The sequence below is a fragment of the Berghia stephanieae genome, chromosome 7, assembly GCF_034508935.2.
Source record: "Berghia stephanieae isolate SIO BIC M18660-M18661 chromosome 7, UCSD_Bste_1.3, whole genome shotgun sequence".
Taxonomy (NCBI): domain Eukaryota; kingdom Metazoa; phylum Mollusca; class Gastropoda; order Nudibranchia; family Aeolidiidae; genus Berghia; species Berghia stephanieae.
Genome location: NC_088366.1, coordinates 13,162,261 through 13,182,864, shown reverse-complemented (window position 1 = coordinate 13,182,864; position 20,604 = coordinate 13,162,261). Strand labels below are relative to the sequence as shown.

The 20,604-nt window shown below is 35.1% G+C and overlaps 1 protein-coding gene across 1 annotated transcript in view; it reads left to right on the top strand.

Moving 5' to 3' along the window:
* The window catches only part of LOC144976697 (GPI ethanolamine phosphate transferase 1-like), a 41,939-nt gene extending 27,400 nt beyond the window's left edge, over positions 1 to 14,539 (top strand). Inside the window, exons 19-28 of the mRNA XM_078921044.1 lie at positions 1,091 to 1,305; positions 3,303 to 3,405; positions 4,513 to 4,621; positions 6,313 to 6,415; positions 6,979 to 7,069; positions 7,397 to 7,510; positions 8,182 to 8,237; positions 8,669 to 8,744; positions 9,163 to 9,279; positions 11,141 to 14,539. Of these exons, the coding sequence (XP_078777170.1) occupies positions 1,091 to 1,305; positions 3,303 to 3,405; positions 4,513 to 4,621; positions 6,313 to 6,415; positions 6,979 to 7,069; positions 7,397 to 7,510; positions 8,182 to 8,237; positions 8,669 to 8,744; positions 9,163 to 9,279; positions 11,141 to 11,335 (1,179 nt within the window). The 3' untranslated portion in view covers positions 11,336 to 14,539. The remainder of the gene's footprint in view (positions 1 to 1,090; positions 1,306 to 3,302; positions 3,406 to 4,512; positions 4,622 to 6,312; positions 6,416 to 6,978; positions 7,070 to 7,396; positions 7,511 to 8,181; positions 8,238 to 8,668; positions 8,745 to 9,162; positions 9,280 to 11,140) is intronic.
* The last annotated feature ends 6,065 nt before the right edge of the window (positions 14,540 to 20,604 follow it).

Genomic DNA, 20,604 nt, shown 5'->3' with positions numbered 1-20,604 from the left:
CTATGATATGTTTGGTTCCAGAAATGGGAAAAGTGCCTCATGATATTTATTCATGGTCAGGATATGGAAATTTTAATTTCAAAATGGGCCCTCAATTGCCAGTCACTTAAAATTTTTTATGAGTTGTTGGGCCTTGAAAATTTGAGCTCATGTAAATTTCTATTTCATATTTATTTTTGACCTTATGAAAACCAGTTTGATGTATAGTTATATGATAATTAGCCTTTTCAGATTGTTTAAAGATTGTTAACAATCAAGAAATGACATTTAAAATCATTCTCAGCTTATTTTTAAAAAATTTCATTTAGATGTTTCTGCTTTAAAGGTTTTGACTGTATGTTTACACAATCATAAATTTTTTTTAAATAAAAAAAATTGATCTTTTTTATAGGGCAATATCCACTAAACGTGCTCAAAGCACTTTACAAGGGCCAACAGCAACACTTAACATGTAGGATGGGACATGTCGCCTGTTAGGCGATATTATAATTTTTTTCGGACAGAGACAACGCTGTTAATGGCCAGGTACTCATTTTACACCTGAGTATGGTGAGAGAATGTGAGTAAAGAGCCTTTTTCAAGGACTCAACTATGCGCCGAGCGAGGCTCGAACCCAGGAACTTCCGATCCGAAAGCGAGTGTCATAGCCGCACATAAATAGTTATTGTCCCATTTGTCTATAAAAGACTCAAAGTTTGACCTGTTTTTTATTTATCAAAAGTGACCCATAGTCTCAAGACAGTATCATGTTGGTGTGAACAAGATGCCAAATAGTGATTTTAAAGTTAAAAATGTGAGATTTTAATTTTTGTCAATTCAAGAAACTATAACTGTTATCATCAATAAAACATTCTTAACCCAAGTCTCATAGCTTTATCTATAAATTCTCCCCCAAAATTTTGAGATCCTAAAATACTCAGACATAATTATGCTGTCTAAATATTTGCAGTAGGTGAAGGTCACTACGGGGCATTTTGGAACTTAAACAACTGAATCAAGAGGGAGGAAGGGCGGTGGGTTCCAAATCTTCTAATGTAGTCATTCACCTTTTTCCTCTAAGCTGATTTATATTTTCCATCTACAAAACAAGATTTTCAGCTTTTACTACAGAGAGCTCCTATCTGTGGGCTTGATAGCCTTGGCATTTCGACCATTCATCAAAGTCAATCTGCACGGTGGTAAGATGGATGCTTGCAGGGCATTTGGCTTGACATGGGGAGATGTAGGCTGGTTGTTGTCCTGTCTGATTATGGCCATTTTCCCATTGATGCCTGTCATTGGCAAGGATACACACTATGACTGGATGTAAGGGAGTATTATTAATATCGCCACCTCCTACCTACCTATCTATTTTCATACCTACCTACCTACCTACATACATACCTACCTACCTAACCACTTACCTACTAATCTTGATCATCTAGGTTAGGCAGGGATTACAAATACAGTAAAATTACTTTAAACCGAAAGAAGCTAAACCGAAAAATACCTTAAACCGCAAAGAAGTTAATAAATTGTACTAGTTTCTTCATTATCTTTGTACTAATTCTAACGATGAACCGAAATACTTCTAAGCAGGACTTTCTTTAAACCGAAACAACTTGAGAGCACCTTCCCTTTTTCTCTCTCTATTTTTCTTCAAAAATTCGGGAAGGTGGCCACACGTAATAATGCCCGGCGATATTAAAACAAAGAGCGTAAGTATAAGATGAGGGTGAAGGGTTGGGTGGAGGCAAACACTTCAATCACTGCACTTGGGCTTGGCCAACACCACAATCGCACAGACTGGAAACGGAAGACAGCGGGTGACTGGAAGGCGAAAATGAGGAAAGAGGGGGAGTTGGGGTGTAAAATCACGCAAGCGAGATGTTCTCGCTCATGTGTTGATGCTTTGGAACTGACAAATTTTCAACACGAGAATAAGGAGGGAGGGGGGGGGGGGGGGGGTGGTAGACAACTTACCATTGACATGCCACTTCATTTCCACTTTGTTTAAATGTGTGTGTGTGTGGGGGGGGGGGGGGGGGGGGGGTAGAGGTTCTATGTAACTAGGCCTTTGAACCTAATGGCTTCTCAACAAAAGAGAGATGTGTAGTAGACAGCTTAGCATTGACACGCCATTTCATTTCCATTTCACTTCACCTCTGAGTAGCTGCGCGTCATTCATTATCAATTATCGCACAAGAACTTTCGATCTTATTTTAGCTCAGCATTTTACTAAAAGATGTCTAAAAGAAAGCACTGTGCTTACACGTTGGAGTTTAAAATCAAATTACTATGTGAAGTCGATGAAAAAAAAGTTGATCAAGACAGAGATATGTAAAATACACGGCATCCCGAGCTCAACTCTTTCAATAATTTTGAATTGAAAACAAAAACCCCCAAAAATATTTTTTAAACACACCAAAAAATTTTTTTTAATCTAATGGTTACGAAGACGGCATTTATTCAACAACTCCATTTTACGGGAAACCTATGATACGATTAAATGAGCAAATTCCTTAAACTTAAATAGTTACTACCCTTGAAAAACATTGCAAAACGGGAACTTGCTTTAAACCAAAATGTCTTTAAACCGAAATGGTTTAGAAGGTCCCCAAAATTTTGGTTTAAAGTAATTCTACTGTACCTCTGTAAAACTGTTCAATTGGTCTCTACAGGGCTTGAAGAATTTTGAAAATTGGATCAGGAGGGACAAAGGGTTTCAACACCGTACACCTCTGTCGTATCTTCAATCCTGCTATATCATTTGTCCTTGGGCTTTTGTGTCTCCATTTTTGACATACTCTGTGTAGACTTCTGCTCATGTCTCGATAGGCTTGCCTATTGTATTACAGTTTAACATTACCAACCATATTGTTATTTGTTAATATCTGGTGAAGACTTTGAGAGAAAAATGCTCCTCATGTATTTTGTTCTTGTTTGAAGCTGTTGCATTCAATACTATATGATACTTTACTGTCCACATTTTCAGACAGCTTAGTATATGTATGTTAGCAAATGTTGAAAACAAGATGTGTGCAAAGTTTTGTTATATTTTTGATACATTGTATTATTGCTGTGATCAACCAGGTGCTGAAATGTAAGTTATAAGTCTAAATTATGAGCTTTGATTTATGTTGATATGCTCTATGGAAATGATAAGAGTTTCGTTACTTAAGCCGTGTAAAACAACCAAACAAATCTTATAATGCTATTCATTTGTAATTTAAATCCAATTTCCGTCATTTGGCTAATCCAAGATTGAGAAAGAGGAATCACATTTGATAGAGAATTTTACATTTTGTTTCATCCTTACTCAGTCTTTACGGTGGTATATTGGCTATAGTGATGGCTTTTGCTGTGTTTACCCGTCTGACTGTAATGATGACCTCCAGATTCACAAAAGGGCTATTGTTTACACAGGTAAGAGGGTACTAATTTTTATGAGTTTGTGGTTTTGCGTTCAACTGAGTCACAATCATTGGATAATAATTTGAATTGTATATTTATCAGCTATGGATTATGATGCAAATGTGAACCAGCTTATAAGTCAAGAATATAGTCCTTTCGGAATCATAATGCCCATGGTGCTGGAGTTTATGATGATTTCTATAGCATTAAATAGAAAGTAAAAATTGCTTGCTACCCTTTCAATAGGATGCCACTTTATTGGAAAATGGAAAGAGGGGTCAGAAGAAATTTCAAATCTACTCAAATTTAAAACCTGTTGATTAGGGTGTGAGTCGAGTGCTTTATCCATTCAGTTATCAGGATTTTTAAAAAAATTATTCTAATTTGAATTATGCATTTATGAGTTGTGACAATAATTTCAAATGTGAACATTTTTCTCTTTACCTCTAAGTCTAAGAGAAGAAAAGGAAACTCTAATATTCCATCCATCATTTTCAGTTTTAAAAATTGGGAGGCTTGTTTGGATTGAAGTGATTTTATTATCCAATCTTAAAATCTGATAAATTAAGTTAGAAATCTTTTGAAATTTGCTCTCATTTTCTTATTTATGTATGGATTTTAAAAAATTTTAAAGTGTTTTCCCTGACTATCAGAATGCTTTATAAATAGAGTAAGAAAAAATCAATTTCAAATATTTAAATTGTCTCTTGTGGTACCTAGAAACACTAACAGTAAGGTCAACTTATACAATGTGAAAATGCCAGGGGAAAAGTTCCAGAAGTGTGTGATGTAATTGATGACTATTCTCCCATCTAGTTTAGAAATGTTTATTTTTGTCGGGACAAAAGTTTTCAAACATTCTGCAGGATAGTTAAGGTTGTCAGTGCCTTGTAAACATGATTAGGCGATTACTCGCTTTGAGCTTGTTGAACAGGGTAAGGCGCTATATAAAAACCATATATTATTATTACTGTTATTATTATTATTTTTATTATTATTATTATTATTATTATTATTATTATTATTATTATTATTATTATTATTATTATTACTCTTTTTCTATATACTGTGATATAAGGATTAAACGTGTAACCCAATATTTTAATTTGTTCCATCTAGCTGATTCTAGTGACTGTGTCTTTGTTGATTGTCATGATGACTGCTTCAAGTATTCACAAGAATCAAGGACTGCCTGCAGTTTGTCAGCTTGGAAGTTGGTCTATTCTTGGTAAGACATGTTTGTGATGATTTGCCACAGAATTGAACTCATATATTATAGTAGTCAAAGAGTCAAAACTTAGTGGTTATTGTGGGGAAAATTATACTGTAACTAACATTATATTAATTAAACAATTTGCCCTCATTAGGGTCAAATATCATTTCAAAGTCCTTGATCTATTTGCTCTGTCTTCGAACTCTACAATTTTAACAAATTATAGATGGCTTTTTTAGTTTTGTAGTTGGAACCATAATTTCATTGTTGTGTAAATGTTTTGCTAGTAATCAGCAGGTACCTTACCTTGTTATTTGAATTGTTTTTTTGGGGAATTTTGTTGTTATTGTTGTTTTGTTTTGTTTTTTGTTAAAATAAAAATTGAGCTGGTCATTAATAAGTGGATTGGTGACAATGCTCAAAAAACTCATTCTTTGTTTACCTCAGCATTGTGTAAGGAACTTTAGACACATCAGTCCAGCAGGTGGTTTATGGGGGCTACTTTAAGTACTTGAAGGTTTTCTATCTCACTCATCTATTGTCCCTTTCTCTGAAATTATTTCCTTGTCCTGGAGTGAGGTGACTTTTGGTTTTGCCCTAATCGAGGCTGGAGACCTCTTTGGGAAAAAATTTTGGATGCGATTTATTAAGCGTTTCAGTTACAGATGATATTTTTTCCTTATAAATCGTCTTTCTAAATGACTCCTAATATAAGGAACTATCTGAGTGTCTCCCTTTTAGCACGTATCCTATTCCATTGTCTCTCAGAGACTTTGGTTCGGTTTAGGCTAAGTACAGAGGTAGCCTGCTTCTGATCTCTTCTTTTTTTTTTTTCAAATTATTCCTGCTTTCTTTTCCTTTTTCTAAAGTGCCAGTGACCCGGGGTGTTGCAGGCACTGAGCTCTAAACCTGTCCAGCTATCCTTTTTTGTTGTTTAACATCTTTCTTTTCTTAGGTGCCGAAATGATCTAAGTGTCATGAGCATTGTTAAACTTCTAAAACTGAACCATATACATTGACCCACTTGACTCAAATATTTAAAGAGAACTTATACTGTATAGAATGGAAGTGTGGCTTGATTTGGTAATATTGCGAAGTACCTAAATATGTGATGGAATTTATGAGAGGCTTTTGGAATTTCAGTTTTTGTAATGTTCGACAATAACAATTGCTTGCTACCCTTTTGATAGGATATTTGTCAAAATATTCCGTATCCAACAGATCCAGCTATCCAGTCTGCTGTGTGCACACAAGGGTCAGAGTCAGAGACAAGATTCAAAGTTGAATACTGTCCTAATTGATTTATGGGAATTCTCAAATATTTGTGACTAATTGATTTTTTAAAAGTATTATATTGAGATAAACCCCAGGCTTATCATTGAATTTTGAGCTTAACCTATACAAATATTCAGTGTAGAGAGTTTTGTTTCTTAGATTTTTAAAACTGGTAACTTTCCTAATTCTGATTATTTTGACTTCGCACTCAATTCTCATAATCTTGATCATTCCCACATAATGTCTTATTGAGACAGTAAATCACATATCATATAGATAATAATATTAATGATGTACATTTAGTGTAGCGCTTTCTATGTAATTGCATCTCAAAGTGCTTAGGTTGATTGTCTGTTTATATATTCATAGCTAGTGTTAAAGCAATCATTTTAAAAATTTGCTGGCATGTTCATTATTTTATCTATCCCCAGTCTTATCATTCGTCCTACCTTTACTAGCCCCAACCAATCTGAGACACAGACTGTTCTCTCTTACCCTGGCTTTTATGTCTACATACATGCTGCTCAGCATTGCGTATCCTTTTAACAGGGAGTTTACCTTGATGTAAAATAATGTCAAAACTTTCCAATTATTTTAGTTTTTGATGTTCTAAAGCTTGCATTTTAAAAATATATTTACTTAAGTCAATAAACCACTTTTGTTTTTAATTAGATCAGAAATATCGGTGCATCAAACAAGATATTTAAAGTTTTTGTAAATTTTAGACCCATCTGTTAGAAGCATTGTGTACAATGTGATTGCTTATACACTTAACATATGATGTTCTTTTATATCACCAATTAGCAAGTTGTATATAATAGGGACTGGTTTTTAGTAATAATTGTTAAATTGAATATATAAATTTTAATACACCTAAGTGGATTCGTTTAAATTGCAAAAATGATTAAATATCTGTTGACTTCTTTATTTTATACTGTAGATAGATTCGAAGGGAATGGAACTGGAATCCTTTGGTTGATAGTGTAATATCTTATCACCTTTACATGATGTCACTTTGGCACCCTCAAAAGTCGATATTGTATCTAAGTTTGAATGTCTCCTATAATCGTCTTATTATTCCTTACAGTAGATTCCAGTTATGAAGTATTCTTTTTTGTGTCTCTGTCATCTCTCTTGTATTTCTGGCTGAAGACTGAGGCCGATGACAAAAAAGATTCATTGCATAAGGTTTGTTCACACATAACGTTTCCACATTACTTAATATTTTATATTATTATATTATATGACATGGTATTTTTTGTTTGTTTGTTTAATCTTATAGATTTACTTCAAATATTTTAGATAGATATTTAAATCTACTATTGTTCCTGTTTCAACAAGTAACTATTATCTTACTTTTTCTTTGACAATTTCTAGTATGGACATCTTCTGTCTTTCCAATAAATTCCTGAAATGGTTCTGATATGACTTTAAAAATATCCAAACGCCACAAAACTTCTATAAACATTAAAAACAAATTCTATTGTTATGTAATGTATTTTGTGTCTTTCTCAGAGTATTGAGATGGCAGATTTCCTACAGCAGGAGGAATCCAAAGATAATTTATCTCGGCCTTCTAGCATTATTGAAAACATTGAGATCCAGGATCTACATAGAGCCTTCATATTTGTATCCTTTGTGGAATTGATGTAAAGTGCGAGGAGTATGGCAGTGTCTTGAAAATGCTTTATAAATTATTTTATTATTTTTTATTAACGGTTTGACCCAACTGTTGGAATTAATGAAATCAGCTCATAAATAACCCATTTATTTACTCCCATCACCAACTGTATTAGTGATGTTCATGTCAGGTGTTACTTTTTGTGGTGTCAATGTCAGGATTATTGACAGTGATCTGCCAGCTGCCAACTCTCACTCAACATGTTTTCCTTTCCAATAAAGCCTGTTTATTCAACCATTACTATAAACATATTACTTTTTGTCAACTATGGAAGTTTTCAATTTTTGTGTGTTATCCATGGTATGATTTATTAATAGATAAGATCAAAGATTATTAGGCACTCTTTATATACTGACCTGACACTCTTATATATAGTACCATATGACGAAGTAATCATTCTTACTGCAGTCAAGATATGAGTAAATATGAGGAAGTGTTTTCATGCAATCCAAGACACTTATTTGGTCATTGACCATACTCAATACAACTTGACTGTGTTACAAGATGTGATGATGTAGCACTCAAACATCTTGGCCACCCACAAAGGTATCAGTATGGTTTTGTGTTATTATTATTTTCCATTTGATAGAAACGAATGAGTTTTCTATATTAGTCCTAGATATTTCTCATTATCACAGCCTTCTTTGGAACAGGCAATATTGCCAGCATTAACAGGTGAGTGGTTCTTGTGATTACCAGTAATTATTCAATACAAACCAGGCAGCTGGTATATCGTCTATTAGATTTCTACATCAAATGTTGATAGTCATCTTTCCAGATGTATTTCGGATATGAAATAACCTACGAAGAACCAAAAAATGTTAGGATCTTATGACTGAAATAATTTAGCATCATAATTCATATGAACTTCTTTAAACAGAGAGTAAGATAGGAAGACATACATATAATTATTTAGTTAAAGTAACGTTTTTCCCCCCTTGAAACTACTAACCATTGGTTTTGGGACATCTGATTTTTTAATTTCAAGGAGGGATGTCTACTCAATAATAAAACACATTTATTTTAGATTGAACTGCACAAAAATTGTATTTATTTTTTGTTTGTCTTTTTATATCGATGATTTTTTTGTTCATTGTTCCTGCCAGTTTTGACCCAGCATCAGTCTACTGTTTTCTAACAGTGTTTAATCCTTTCCTGATGGGGACTTTGCTCATGTTTAAGGTAAGATGATGAGAACAATGGTGATCAAGATGATGATGATGAGGACAAGGAGGAAAACAAAGATGTGTGTTATGAGCATCGGCATAACATTCTATTATTATATATATACACACACAAGTGTGTGTATATGTATATATGATAATTTAATATTATGCCAATGCCATTACATAGATCGGTTTCCTTCTCCTGTTATACCTTATAAACATGCTGCTATCAAGTTGTTGAACAAAAATACACTTCAAACCACCACTATTGATATAACAACAGCACTTTAGTAAATATTTTCTATTCTTTAAGTTGGTGTCAATATTAATACTCAATTTGGCTGAACAAAAAGAAGTTGGTGTGTAATAGTTTTTATTTGGACGTATCTATAGTTTTCCTTCCCAATAGATGTGTTTGTATTTTCTCATTGCAGAACATCATTCCATTCCTACTAGTCACATGTTCCCTCCGTGCCATACAGGTGGTGACTAACACATCACTACGGTCTATCATCTTGATAGTATTAGTCATGTCTGATTTCATGGGACTGGTAAGGGGTTACTCTCTCTCTCTCTCTCTCTCTCTCTTTCTTTCTCTCTTTCTCTCTCTCTCTCTCTCTCTCTCTCTCTCTCTTCTCTCTCTCTCTCTCTCTCTTCTCTCTCTCTATTTATATATATATATTATATATATATATATATAAATCTATCTATCTATCTATCTATCTATCTATCTATCTATCTATCTATCTATCTATCTATTAATCTATGGATAAATATATCTCTCTATCTAATAAAGTTAAAGTTAAAAATACTTTTAATCATTTCCTAAAGATCACTGCCATGATGACGACGGTATCTAACAAATTTGTAGCTTTAAACATAATTTCAACATTTATTTTATAATCTTTAAATCTTCTGCTTAAAGTCGAGCACTCTTTATTTAAGTATTTTATCTTATCCATCTATCTATCTATGTGCTAGCTATCCATCTATCTATCTCTCTCTAGCTCTTCCCCTCCCTATCCTTTTGTTTGTTTTGAGCAGAAATATTTGGGATCTGATAGCCTAATTGGTAGAGCATTCGCTTTTGTGAGCAAATGGAAAAGTAATGATCCCGGACGCAATCAAGATTATATCTATGGCTATTGTCTATTTTATGCTATAGAAACTGAGATAAACTCCAAATTCATGGGCTTATGGCTCTGAAGTGTCTTTATATTTTTATAGAAACAATTTCACTATTTTCACAACTGTACCATGTGCAGAGCTGCCAACTTGGAATTTCATAAATTCGTAGTTTCCAAGGGAAAAAAAGAAAAGCTTTAGAAATAAATTATTTTCCCTCAACATGATACAATAATGCTCCAAAGTCCTTTTAAAAGAATCCAAAAAATTAAACTTTCCTTTTCAACAAGATTTATTGAGCCAAAAGAGGCAAATGCCGTCCTGTAACTGGAGCCTGAATTTGTATTTCTACTAATTTTTCATAATACTAGGCAAGTCTGCATGTTTGATTATGAACAAAACCATGGATCAATTTCTTAACTGAATTTAATGTTATTTTTCACAAATATTTAAACGCCAGATTTCTGATTTATGTTGACATATGTTAGTATCAGACTGACTGCATGATTTGAAAATGTTTCTTTAAAATATTGACAATGACAAAGTCAGTACAGAAACAACCAAAAAGATATGTGACAAATGGCTTTGTTGATTTATCCATGTTGTATTGAAGATCAAGACCAAATGAAATAAGTAAAATGCAAATGGAGCAATCAGGATATTAAATATTTGATAGTTGATAGTTCTCTTAACTCACTGTCGTTAAATAGATTGTGTTATTGAGGAACTTAGATATCATTTAAGATGTGTAACAGTCTAAATATTAAGAGAGCAGAATATATTTTTTATCCAGTTTCGTTTCCTTGCATTTCTTTCTAAAAAAAATAAATATGATTATCTTAAGTCTTCTTTTGTCTTTGTATATATTTTGTATGATTCTTATTTCACACATTTCTAGCCCTGCTTTCATGGTCCTAATGAACAAAGGAATAAATGGTAGTCCTGCAGCAGCAGTGGTGTCTTGTGACAAAGTGATTGGAGGATGACAACGATTATACTAGACATTGGCTTTAATATTGTGTCTTTGAGTAAGGCACTTTGCGCATTTTACACCACTCGACTCAAATGTGAATGAGTACTTAGTTTGTGGGGGGGGGGGATGGTGATGTAAATGCCAGTACAAAAAGGGAGTGATTTTATTGTGTGAAATGTAAGTTTGGTTTCATGTATCCTGCAAGGAGAATAAATGAAGCTTTATGTGTAAAGCCCATACTGAAACCGTGGAAATGCTGCCTATAAGTAAATGTTTATTTATTGGATTAACTTTCCACCCATCTTCATCCCCAGCATTTCTTCTTTCTGGTGAGAGATTACGGTAGCTGGCTAGAGATTGGTACCACAATCAGTCATTACGTCATTGTCATGACTGTCATCATTTTTATCCTGATACTACTGGCTGTATCTCATGTCTTGACTGGCCTTTGTCTTACTACTGGTCTAGCATTGCAGAGTGGACGGAAGACATGGACCAAACAGGCTTGAAATCCATATTGTCTTTTAATAATTGAGTTAGGTTGAGAATGAAATTTAATTAAATTTTAAGATTATTAATTTTTTATAAGTTACGCTCCCAAACAATCAGGCGTTTTACATTGTGAAGTATGCCTGCCATGAGAGCAGAGAGTAAATAAGACTAATTTTCTAGAATCGATGTGTGAAAAATTCATGTGCAAATTTCTCTCATTACAACAACCAGCCAACTGTGTCTAACATTAATGTAAATAGACCAGGCTGTCTGAAGCTGCAGATTATCCAATAAATATCTAGCACTATCAATAAATGATCTCTTCAAAGCACAACCTACCTTGCAAGTAATGGATATTTAAGATGAAAAATAGCAGTGAACACAATAGATGTTGACAACAATAAAGAGGTAATATCAGAATATTTAGAAATTACACAAGGGCCAATTGACGTCAAACACATTACACGACACACTAATTTACGGGTATTTGATTTAATTTTTTTCATTTGCTCGTCATCATTTTATTCTAATTGGTCATTTGTCATTTTATAAAAAGCATGTCCCTCAAATAGTGAATTCTTTTCTTTCATCTTCTAGACCAAGCGATAAAGAAAAATGTGAAATTGAATGTACGCTTCAATTTAATTACAAAAACAGATCAAATGGATGTTTCGGGTTTCCCCTTTTTTAACAAAACAGGATGAATGAAACACTACAGATGAATGAGATAATGTGGTAGTGGCGTGAACTCCACTACCACGTTATTTCATTCATCTGTAGTGGTTCATTCATCCTGTTATGTTGATAAAAGGGAAACCCGAAACGTCATTTGATCTGTTTTTGTAATTAAATTGAAGCGTACATTCAATTTCACATTGTTATTTATTTCTTCGAGCGTCGAGCTTCGAGCAGCAACATTTACATAGACCTAGCAATAGAGGATCAGTGTGTGTCACTTAAATTACTTCAGAAAAATAGGACTAAAGATATCAGAAAACTGTGAATTTCTTTGATTTGATATTGGTTACAATGTTAGCTATAGGCTTAACTTAAAAAGAGACCTTTAACTTGTTTTCAATTACTTGAAATTTGCTTACCAAAGAAAAATAATATCTACTGCTTGTTATGATGTGCCACGTGAATTTATTATTAATTTTAATATTGATAACAATGGTTTTTGTTTTGGTTTATTTGTATCAAATATTTATATTGCAAACTAAGTATATTCATTATTTTTAAAAGATATGATATGGGACTCTCCTTGATAAAAGAGGTGTAGGCATTCTACTCCATTATAAAGTCAAGAAACAGTTTTTTTCAAAATAAATTTTTATCAAATTTTTGCGTTGACAATCTATATTTAATGACTTATAGGGTAAACAGTGATGTTTTGACATGTATTTGAGTAAATAAAGGATTTCTTGTTAAGTGTGTTATGTGGGAAAATCAAAAGTGATTAACAGCATCATACATATACATTGAAACCTATGTATAAGCGGTTTGGATATTACAGGGACCCAATTATAGCAGTAGCTTTTAAAATCCCTATTTTTCTCCCTCTTCTTTGCCTATGGTAAAATTTTGCAACTAGAAGAGAGAATTTTAAGAGTCTAATTGGTCATATCTAGGTCGCGGAAACCCACTCAATATCTCCAAATATGTACAATGCATTAGCCCACATCACGCTCAGGTAAGCCTACAGCTAAAAGCAACCGAGAGATGGTCTAAGCATTGTGAATATTATGTGCGTGTGTGTGTGTGTGTATGTGTGTGTGTGTGTGTGCCGACTTACTTAAATACAACATCATGTTCAGTATAACTTGCGCCTTGCTGCAGGTAAACAGTGCATGGCACAAAACACACACAAACACACACAATGGTCAGTTTGAAAGGGTGTGTGTGTGTGTGTGTGTGTGAGAGAGAGATAGAGAGAGAGAGAGAGATTGTGATTTAGGACATTTGGGTTATTTCCCTTGAAATTTGGCTATAGATAGAACGAAGTTGACGTCATTCAGGTCTTTGTTATTGCTTTTTTACCATCCATTTTTTTATGAGTAATTCTCACTAAACTGCATTAACCAGACTATAATATACGGTCAATGTTACACATAGTTTTGTGTGTTGGTCCGGATGGCAATGTTGCGAGTTTCTTAGCCAAGCGCACAGCATCTATAACAGGTCTGGGTTATCAACGAATTATTTTATTAGGCTGGTGTCACCATCACTGGTCTAACGAGGCTCCAGTGTAGTAGTACAATAAATACAGTCATGAAACAAGTGTGATTTTTAATAAGGCCAGGACGTGACTTAATTGAGAGTAATAGCTTGGGAATACTTCCATACTCTCATATGATACTGTGTTGCTTCTGTCACAAACCCTCCTAAAACAAGTAAAAAAAACCTCAATCCCGTTATTAAATTATTTTGGCTATTCTGTTCTAAGCTTATAGTGCACAGAAATATGATGTCAGTCAGGCGCTCATATTATTTTACACAGCTAATCTGAATCTCATTTTTGTTACCAAGTATCAACTATAGGTCACTGACCTTTGCCGAATGTTAATAGTTAAATAATACAGTACTTGATATCTTTATTATGTTGTTATAATCATCTCGTGTATGTGTGTTTGTGTGTGTGTGTGTGTGTGTGTTTGTGCTGTATATCTGTAACTTTGGGGAGAGGAAGGGTGGCGAGGTTGCCGAGTGGATAAGGCATGTACTGTTATTGGCTCAGTCCATGGCCATCTATTACTGTAGATGCCGTTGGCCCAGTCGCAAGCCATTCAACTCTTAGAATTCACAAAATTCTAATTTTAGGACAAGGTCATCACTATTTAATAAATGATGGATCTATCCATTGAAACTGCTTCATTTATTTTGACTTGCAATGAAACCGTCCATTTCCATTTGGGCCTTTCTTTTTATTATATGGGTAATTTTATTTTTAATTTTCATAGTTTGAATTTCCGAGTTGAATATTTTGTGATAAAGTCATCAACGATTTGTAATTTAATACATTTCCATTTGTTGAATTTCCTGTTTTAACCAAATTTAGAACATTCTATTTTGTTTTAAGAAAAGTTTGTATTTATTTTATCTTTTGATTGGCTTGATTGATTTCTATGGACTTGCAACCCGTTGAATTTTTACAAGTTTTAAACATGTTGAAGTTTGCATTCAACTTGTTTCAGCATGAATTAAAAGTTTATATTTTTACTTAACCTTGTGTTCTTGGTAAAATAAATTGATTTTTAACAAGACTCGGATGATTGGTAAAATATACTGATATCGACGTGTACTTATTTGCAGGTCTGATACTAGCCCACATCTCTGTGGACTCAATGTTGTAATGAAAATACTCTCAAACCAACGCAAAATATTGTTCATCACAACAATGTTAAATCAAGCTTATAACTGCCTTCGGTTATCAGACTTGCAAATATGTTCACGTTTACTGATACCATAGTGGTTTCTAATGGTGTGTGTTTTTTTAATTATTATTTTTTTTATTTTTTTTTTATTATTATTATTATTATTATTATTATTATTATTATTATTATTATTATTAAGTTGACAGGGGCGGGAGGGGGGGGGGGGGGGGGTGGGCGATTCAATCCTTTTTTTAAATTACCTTTCATTATTTTTCTTTTTCGGGTGCTGGAATAACCCAGCCCAAAAAGCCTGTCAAATCGCCTAGAATAATAAAAACAAAACAAATACTGGCAAGGTCTTCTCTCCCGCACTCAATAGTTTGTGTGTCTGCATTAAATAATAATAATAATAATAATAATAATAATAATACCATGACAATGCTGTGGTCTATAGGCTTTACATCTGCTATTAAGACACCGCCATTTATATTTAAAGCATTTCCATAACTTAGCACATTTCTCAGAACATTTATATATCGCTTTTCAACAAATTAACACCGTTCTCAATGCGCTTCACAATGTTTCATCTATTTCTTCAGCACTTCATCGGAACCATCATTCCATTCCACACAGTGCCAGTCACTTGTTGGGCATCCGTGTTGTACTAACTCTAACAATATCCGCCACTGCCTGTAACCAGGTACTCTTTCACACCTGAGTCAAACGGGATAATGTGGGTAAAGTGCTTTATCCAAAGACTCGATGTAGGGACCATAATTTTCTACATATGTCACGATCCGGCCACTGATCACGCTTAACATTACTTGACTTTTGTGACAAAACGGGACACCGAACCTCTGAGTGAATACTCACCCACCCAGCCACACAATGCAATGAGACAACGTGGTTTGCCCATACTAACTTGGGATGAAATACTTTTTATCGATGTATGCGTGTGTGTGTGTGTTATTATGTAACCCTCCTCAATCAAATATTTGAGTCCGAGTTTTAGTTGTATTAGAAACTAGCCCCCCTAAGTGTAAAAGAAGTCACTTTAGATTGAGATGCAGTGCCAGTGTGTGTGTGTGTGTGTTGAAACTATATATTGCTTGGGCTGAACAGATGGATAGAAAGATTGCTTCTGCGATCAACTTTTGTGAAATAGTGTCTTTGGTCATACATTTTCAGGTTCCCATGACCCATAAATTTGTTTAGATTGTGTGAGTGCCGTCCTCTTTCAGCTCTAAGGCGGTAAATCTGGGTGGGGTTCCCGACCTCCCGTCGTGGCCAGGGAGGTGCTTACTGTGTCTTCTATCCCTCTATAGCTGTTTTCCAATTTGCCTTCTGTCTCTGTATTGGAATGAGATTACTTGGTTTTGACCTAGCCCTGGCCGGAGTCCTTGGCTGGGAGGGAAACGGTCAAATGTATAGTTATTGTTTTGAGAGATGATATTTATTTTCCTTGTAAATTATCTCTGTTATGTATTATTATATGTGTTGTTTTGAATGTATAATGTAGGCATTTGAGTGTGTTCCTCTTAGTGGGATCTTGTGCTTGTGTCTGGATGAGACTTTTAGGTGATCTCCAACTATGTACAATGTTAGTATGCTCTGGAATCTACACCTATTCCCTATTTGTACCAATTCCCCTTTGCCTTCCTTTTTCTAATGTGCTTTAATTGTAATTCTAGAACTTTTTACTATCCCATTGTCTTCCTTTTTACTGGCGCTGATATGACCTAAATGTGTTGCAAGCGCCGTAAAACCCTTAAAAACAAAACAAAACATAAGGCGCTAAATAACAAAAAAATTCGAAAGCGCCGTTTCTACTAAAACTCAAACGGGAACCAATCAACATAAGGAATAGACATACGCACTTACATACAGATAATACGCGCTAAGCATTAAATTGTGCGCGGGACCGAACAAACACTCAGAGCGTTCCAATCGACGCCCATAATTTGGAAAGCAAGAGCTGCCGATAGAAAATTTATATGCCCTAGTCAAGAGTTGTTGAAATGTTGACAAGAAAAACAAGCGCCTTTTAATACGAACAACGACCAACATTTCAACAGCCCTTGACTCTACTCGACTTAGTTTGTCGTTTGCCTCCTCTCGTCCACTTGCTGTAATCTCGTGTTTATTTCATTCACATTTCATACCCATATCGTTATTGTCAAACCACTTGTAAGAATTAATCTGCATTCTTTTATATCATCAAGTTATACAAGAATGGTTTCTTTCAAAAATTCCAATAAGGAATATTTTTTAAAAATAATAACAAAAGTTAAACCTTAATAATAATTGCTACGTTTGCACACACCCATTACAACAACGTGCAGACTGGTGCATTGTTGCCAATGAAATTACAGTACAGTGGACGCCAAGCTATCTTGTTTCCTTTTAATGCCAATAATAATATATTATATTGCGAAAGTTTTGTTCCTTTTTTTTTTAAAGGGCTAGAGCCAAAACATACATTTAGCATGGTGTCTGTGGTAACGTGTCCGGCTTACTTTGTCACTGACTTAAGTCACCCAGTTTAAACCGCTATCTAAACCATCTATATGTAGTATGTAGGTATAGTTCCTTGATTGTCCTACGTACTTTTCCATTCGTAGAATTTACATTTGGAGTTACCTACACAAGGGGAGGGGGAGCGATGAATCAAATAAATGGATAAGGCATTGCACTAATCGCCGAAAGACCAGGATTCGAGCCCTATTGTCGGCATCGTGTTTTTCTTTGAGTTTGAGTAACGAACTCAATCCCTATCGCGTCAGAGACTTTTCTCGGTCTTTTTGGATCCTGATACTGATACACATTTTCCCTATGGCAAATAACGCAGGCTTTTATATAGTGCATTATCTATTAAACTTGTTCAAAGACCCCTGTCTTGGCAGGGGTGGGGGCATCACGTCATCAGCAACACTTACAGTTACAACAGAATACGAGACACTAAGTCTGTAAGGCGCTATTCCATTTTTTTTTTTCCAACAATAAAAAATGTTGTTTCTGATCAGATACTCATTTTGTACCTGAGTATAGTGAGAACACTGGGTGGGGATCCTGACCTCTCATAGCGGGCAGGGAGGTACATACTGTGTCTTCTATCCCCTTAAATCTGTTTTCCAACATGCTTTCTGTCTTTGTCTTGGAATGAGATTACTTGGTTTTGTCCTGGCTCTGACCGGAGTCCTAGCTGGGAGGGAAACAGTCAAATGCATAGTTATTGTTTTGGGAGATGATATTTTTTTCCTTGTAAATCATCTCTCTGTTATGTATTATTATTTTTATTTTGAATGTATAATGTAAGCATTTGAGTGTATTCCTCTTTGTTGGATTTTGTGCTTGTGTCTGGATGAGACTTATAGGTGATCTCAAACTAGGTGCATTGGTGTTATGCTCTTGGAATCTACATCTGATCCCTATTTGTTCTCAGTTCCCCTTTGTCTTACTTTTTCTTGGGTGCTTTAATTGTAATTCTAGAACTTTTTACTATCCCATTTTCTTCCTTTTTACTGGCGCTGATATAACCTAAATGTGTTGCAAGCGCCGTAAAACCCTTAAAAACAAACAAACATAGTGAGAACACGTGAGTTAAGAGTCTTAACTTTGTGTCAACAACAACGTGTATAAACCTCGGGACCTCAAGGCCCAAGCCAAGTGTCATATCACAAGACTACAAAGCGGCACCAAATTTAATATCTACTGGTTTGTGAGCAGCTGTGTTGTTTGGTGGTCTCCCACCAAATAAGTTTTCCACCGAAATTCGGTTTTATAACCTAATGCCGTAGGATATTAATTGGATTCAATAGTCTGATGTCACGTCCGCCCAGCAACGAGCAGCTTTGTTCTAAACAAAGAAAATCGGTACTTTTTATTCTTCGTGCTGGCGATAACTTTTTCACATGCCATGTAATCAGAATTCATGATCAGATTTATAAGGTTTTCTCCTCAAGATACACTTTTATGCTCGTCTGAGAAGTATTTCATGAGGGCGTCCGCCATTGTTCCGATAATTTAGAACCAGTTACTATGCGTCATTCCGGTGGTAGTGATGTCACGACTGTTGATGCCAATTATTAATTGATTTTCAACGGATTTTTTTAGATAAAGGGTTTTGTCCCTTAGTGATTTTGCTTTTTCAGTTAGTCATTGATAGTGGATGTTGTCCGGCATAAATGTTTAATCCAAAAGTCGATTTACTTCGCTACCACAGTACGCCATAGGAAAGCCGAGTTTTAGATTCATTGCAATAGGATTCAACCGTCGTGAGGTCACTTCCCTCGTAAGGACGCATATTAATTAATAACCGGTTCCTGGGTGGGGTTCCTACCTCCCATAGTGGGCAGGGAGGTACTTATTGTGTCTTCTATCCCCCTATATCTGTTTTCCAACTTGCATTCTGTCTTTGTCTTGGAATGAGATTGCTTGGTTTTGTCCTGGCCCTGGTCAGGGTCCTGGCTGGGAGGGAAACAGTCGAATGCGTAGTTATTGTTTTGGGAGATGATATTTTTTTTCCTTGTAAATCATCTCTCTGTTATGTATTATTATATTTGTTCTAATTTATATTGTAAGCATTTGAGTGTATTCCTCTTAGTGGGGGCCGTGCTTGTGTCCGGATGAGACTTATTGTTGATCTCAAACTAAGAACATTGATGGTATGCTCTTGGAATCTACATCTGATCCCTATTTGTTCCCAGTTCCCCTATGTCTTACTTTTTCTTGGATGCTTTAATTGTAATTCTAGAACTTTTTACTGTCCCATTTTCTTCCTTTTTACTGGCGCTGATATAACCTAAATGTGTTGCAAGCGCCGTAAAACCCTTAAAAACAAAACAAACAATAACCGGTTCTAAACTATCGGAACAATGGCAGACGCCCTTTTGAAATACTTCTCCGACAAGCATAAAAATGTATCCAGAGCAGAAAAACATTATAAATCTGATCATGTTTTGACTTTTAAACATTTCGATGACATGACATGTGAAAAAGTTCTAGCCAGCATGAAGAAAAAAAAGTTTCGATTTTCTTTGTTTAGAACCAAGCTGCTCGTTGCTGGGCGGACGTGACATCAGACTATTGAATCCTATTCCCGGATTGAGAATGAAGAATGTTTTTATTTTTAATGTCATCGAACTCTGTCGTTACCAACTCTCTGCAGTTTCTTTTAACCCTTTCCATGCCGAATCCGATTTCGCCTTGACCTGGCATCAAGAATTCCAGCACGCTCTGCAATACAGCCTGCTGGAGTTTGGTGATGAATGTTATCTTATATTATATAATACGTCATTACCTCCCTATAGCATTGGATTTCGACACGCTGGAATTCTAGCACACTTGTTTTGGCTTCTCCCGATAGCGTGCTAGGATCCAGCGAGTACTCTTTTTTTCACACGGAGAAAAAAAACACTTGAGCTTTTATATAGCGCAATATCCACTAAACGTGCTCAAAGCGCTTTACAAGGGGTCCCTGGCCAACTGCAACACGTAACATTTAGAACGGGACATGACGCCTCTTAGGTGATATTACAAATTTTTGTTTGGACAAAGACAACGCTGTTAACGGCCAGGTACTCGTTTTACACCTGAGTACGGTGAGAGAATGTGAGTAAAGAGCCTTCTCCAATGACTCAACTATGCGCCGAACGCGAGGCTCGAACCCACGACCTTCCGATCCGAAAGCGAGTGTCATACCACTAGACCAGAGAGCCAACAAAAATGCGACTTGGATTTTAATGTCTGTAGTTATAACCAAATAAATTATGTGAAAAATTGATGTCTTGTTGTTAATGAGTTAACATCATTTGTATCAAAATGCCGACTTATATATATCGTAAACAAAAGTAGAAAGAAAAAAAAACAGCAACAAAATAAAAGTAAAACGCAGTTGTTTCCACACAGCAGTCAAC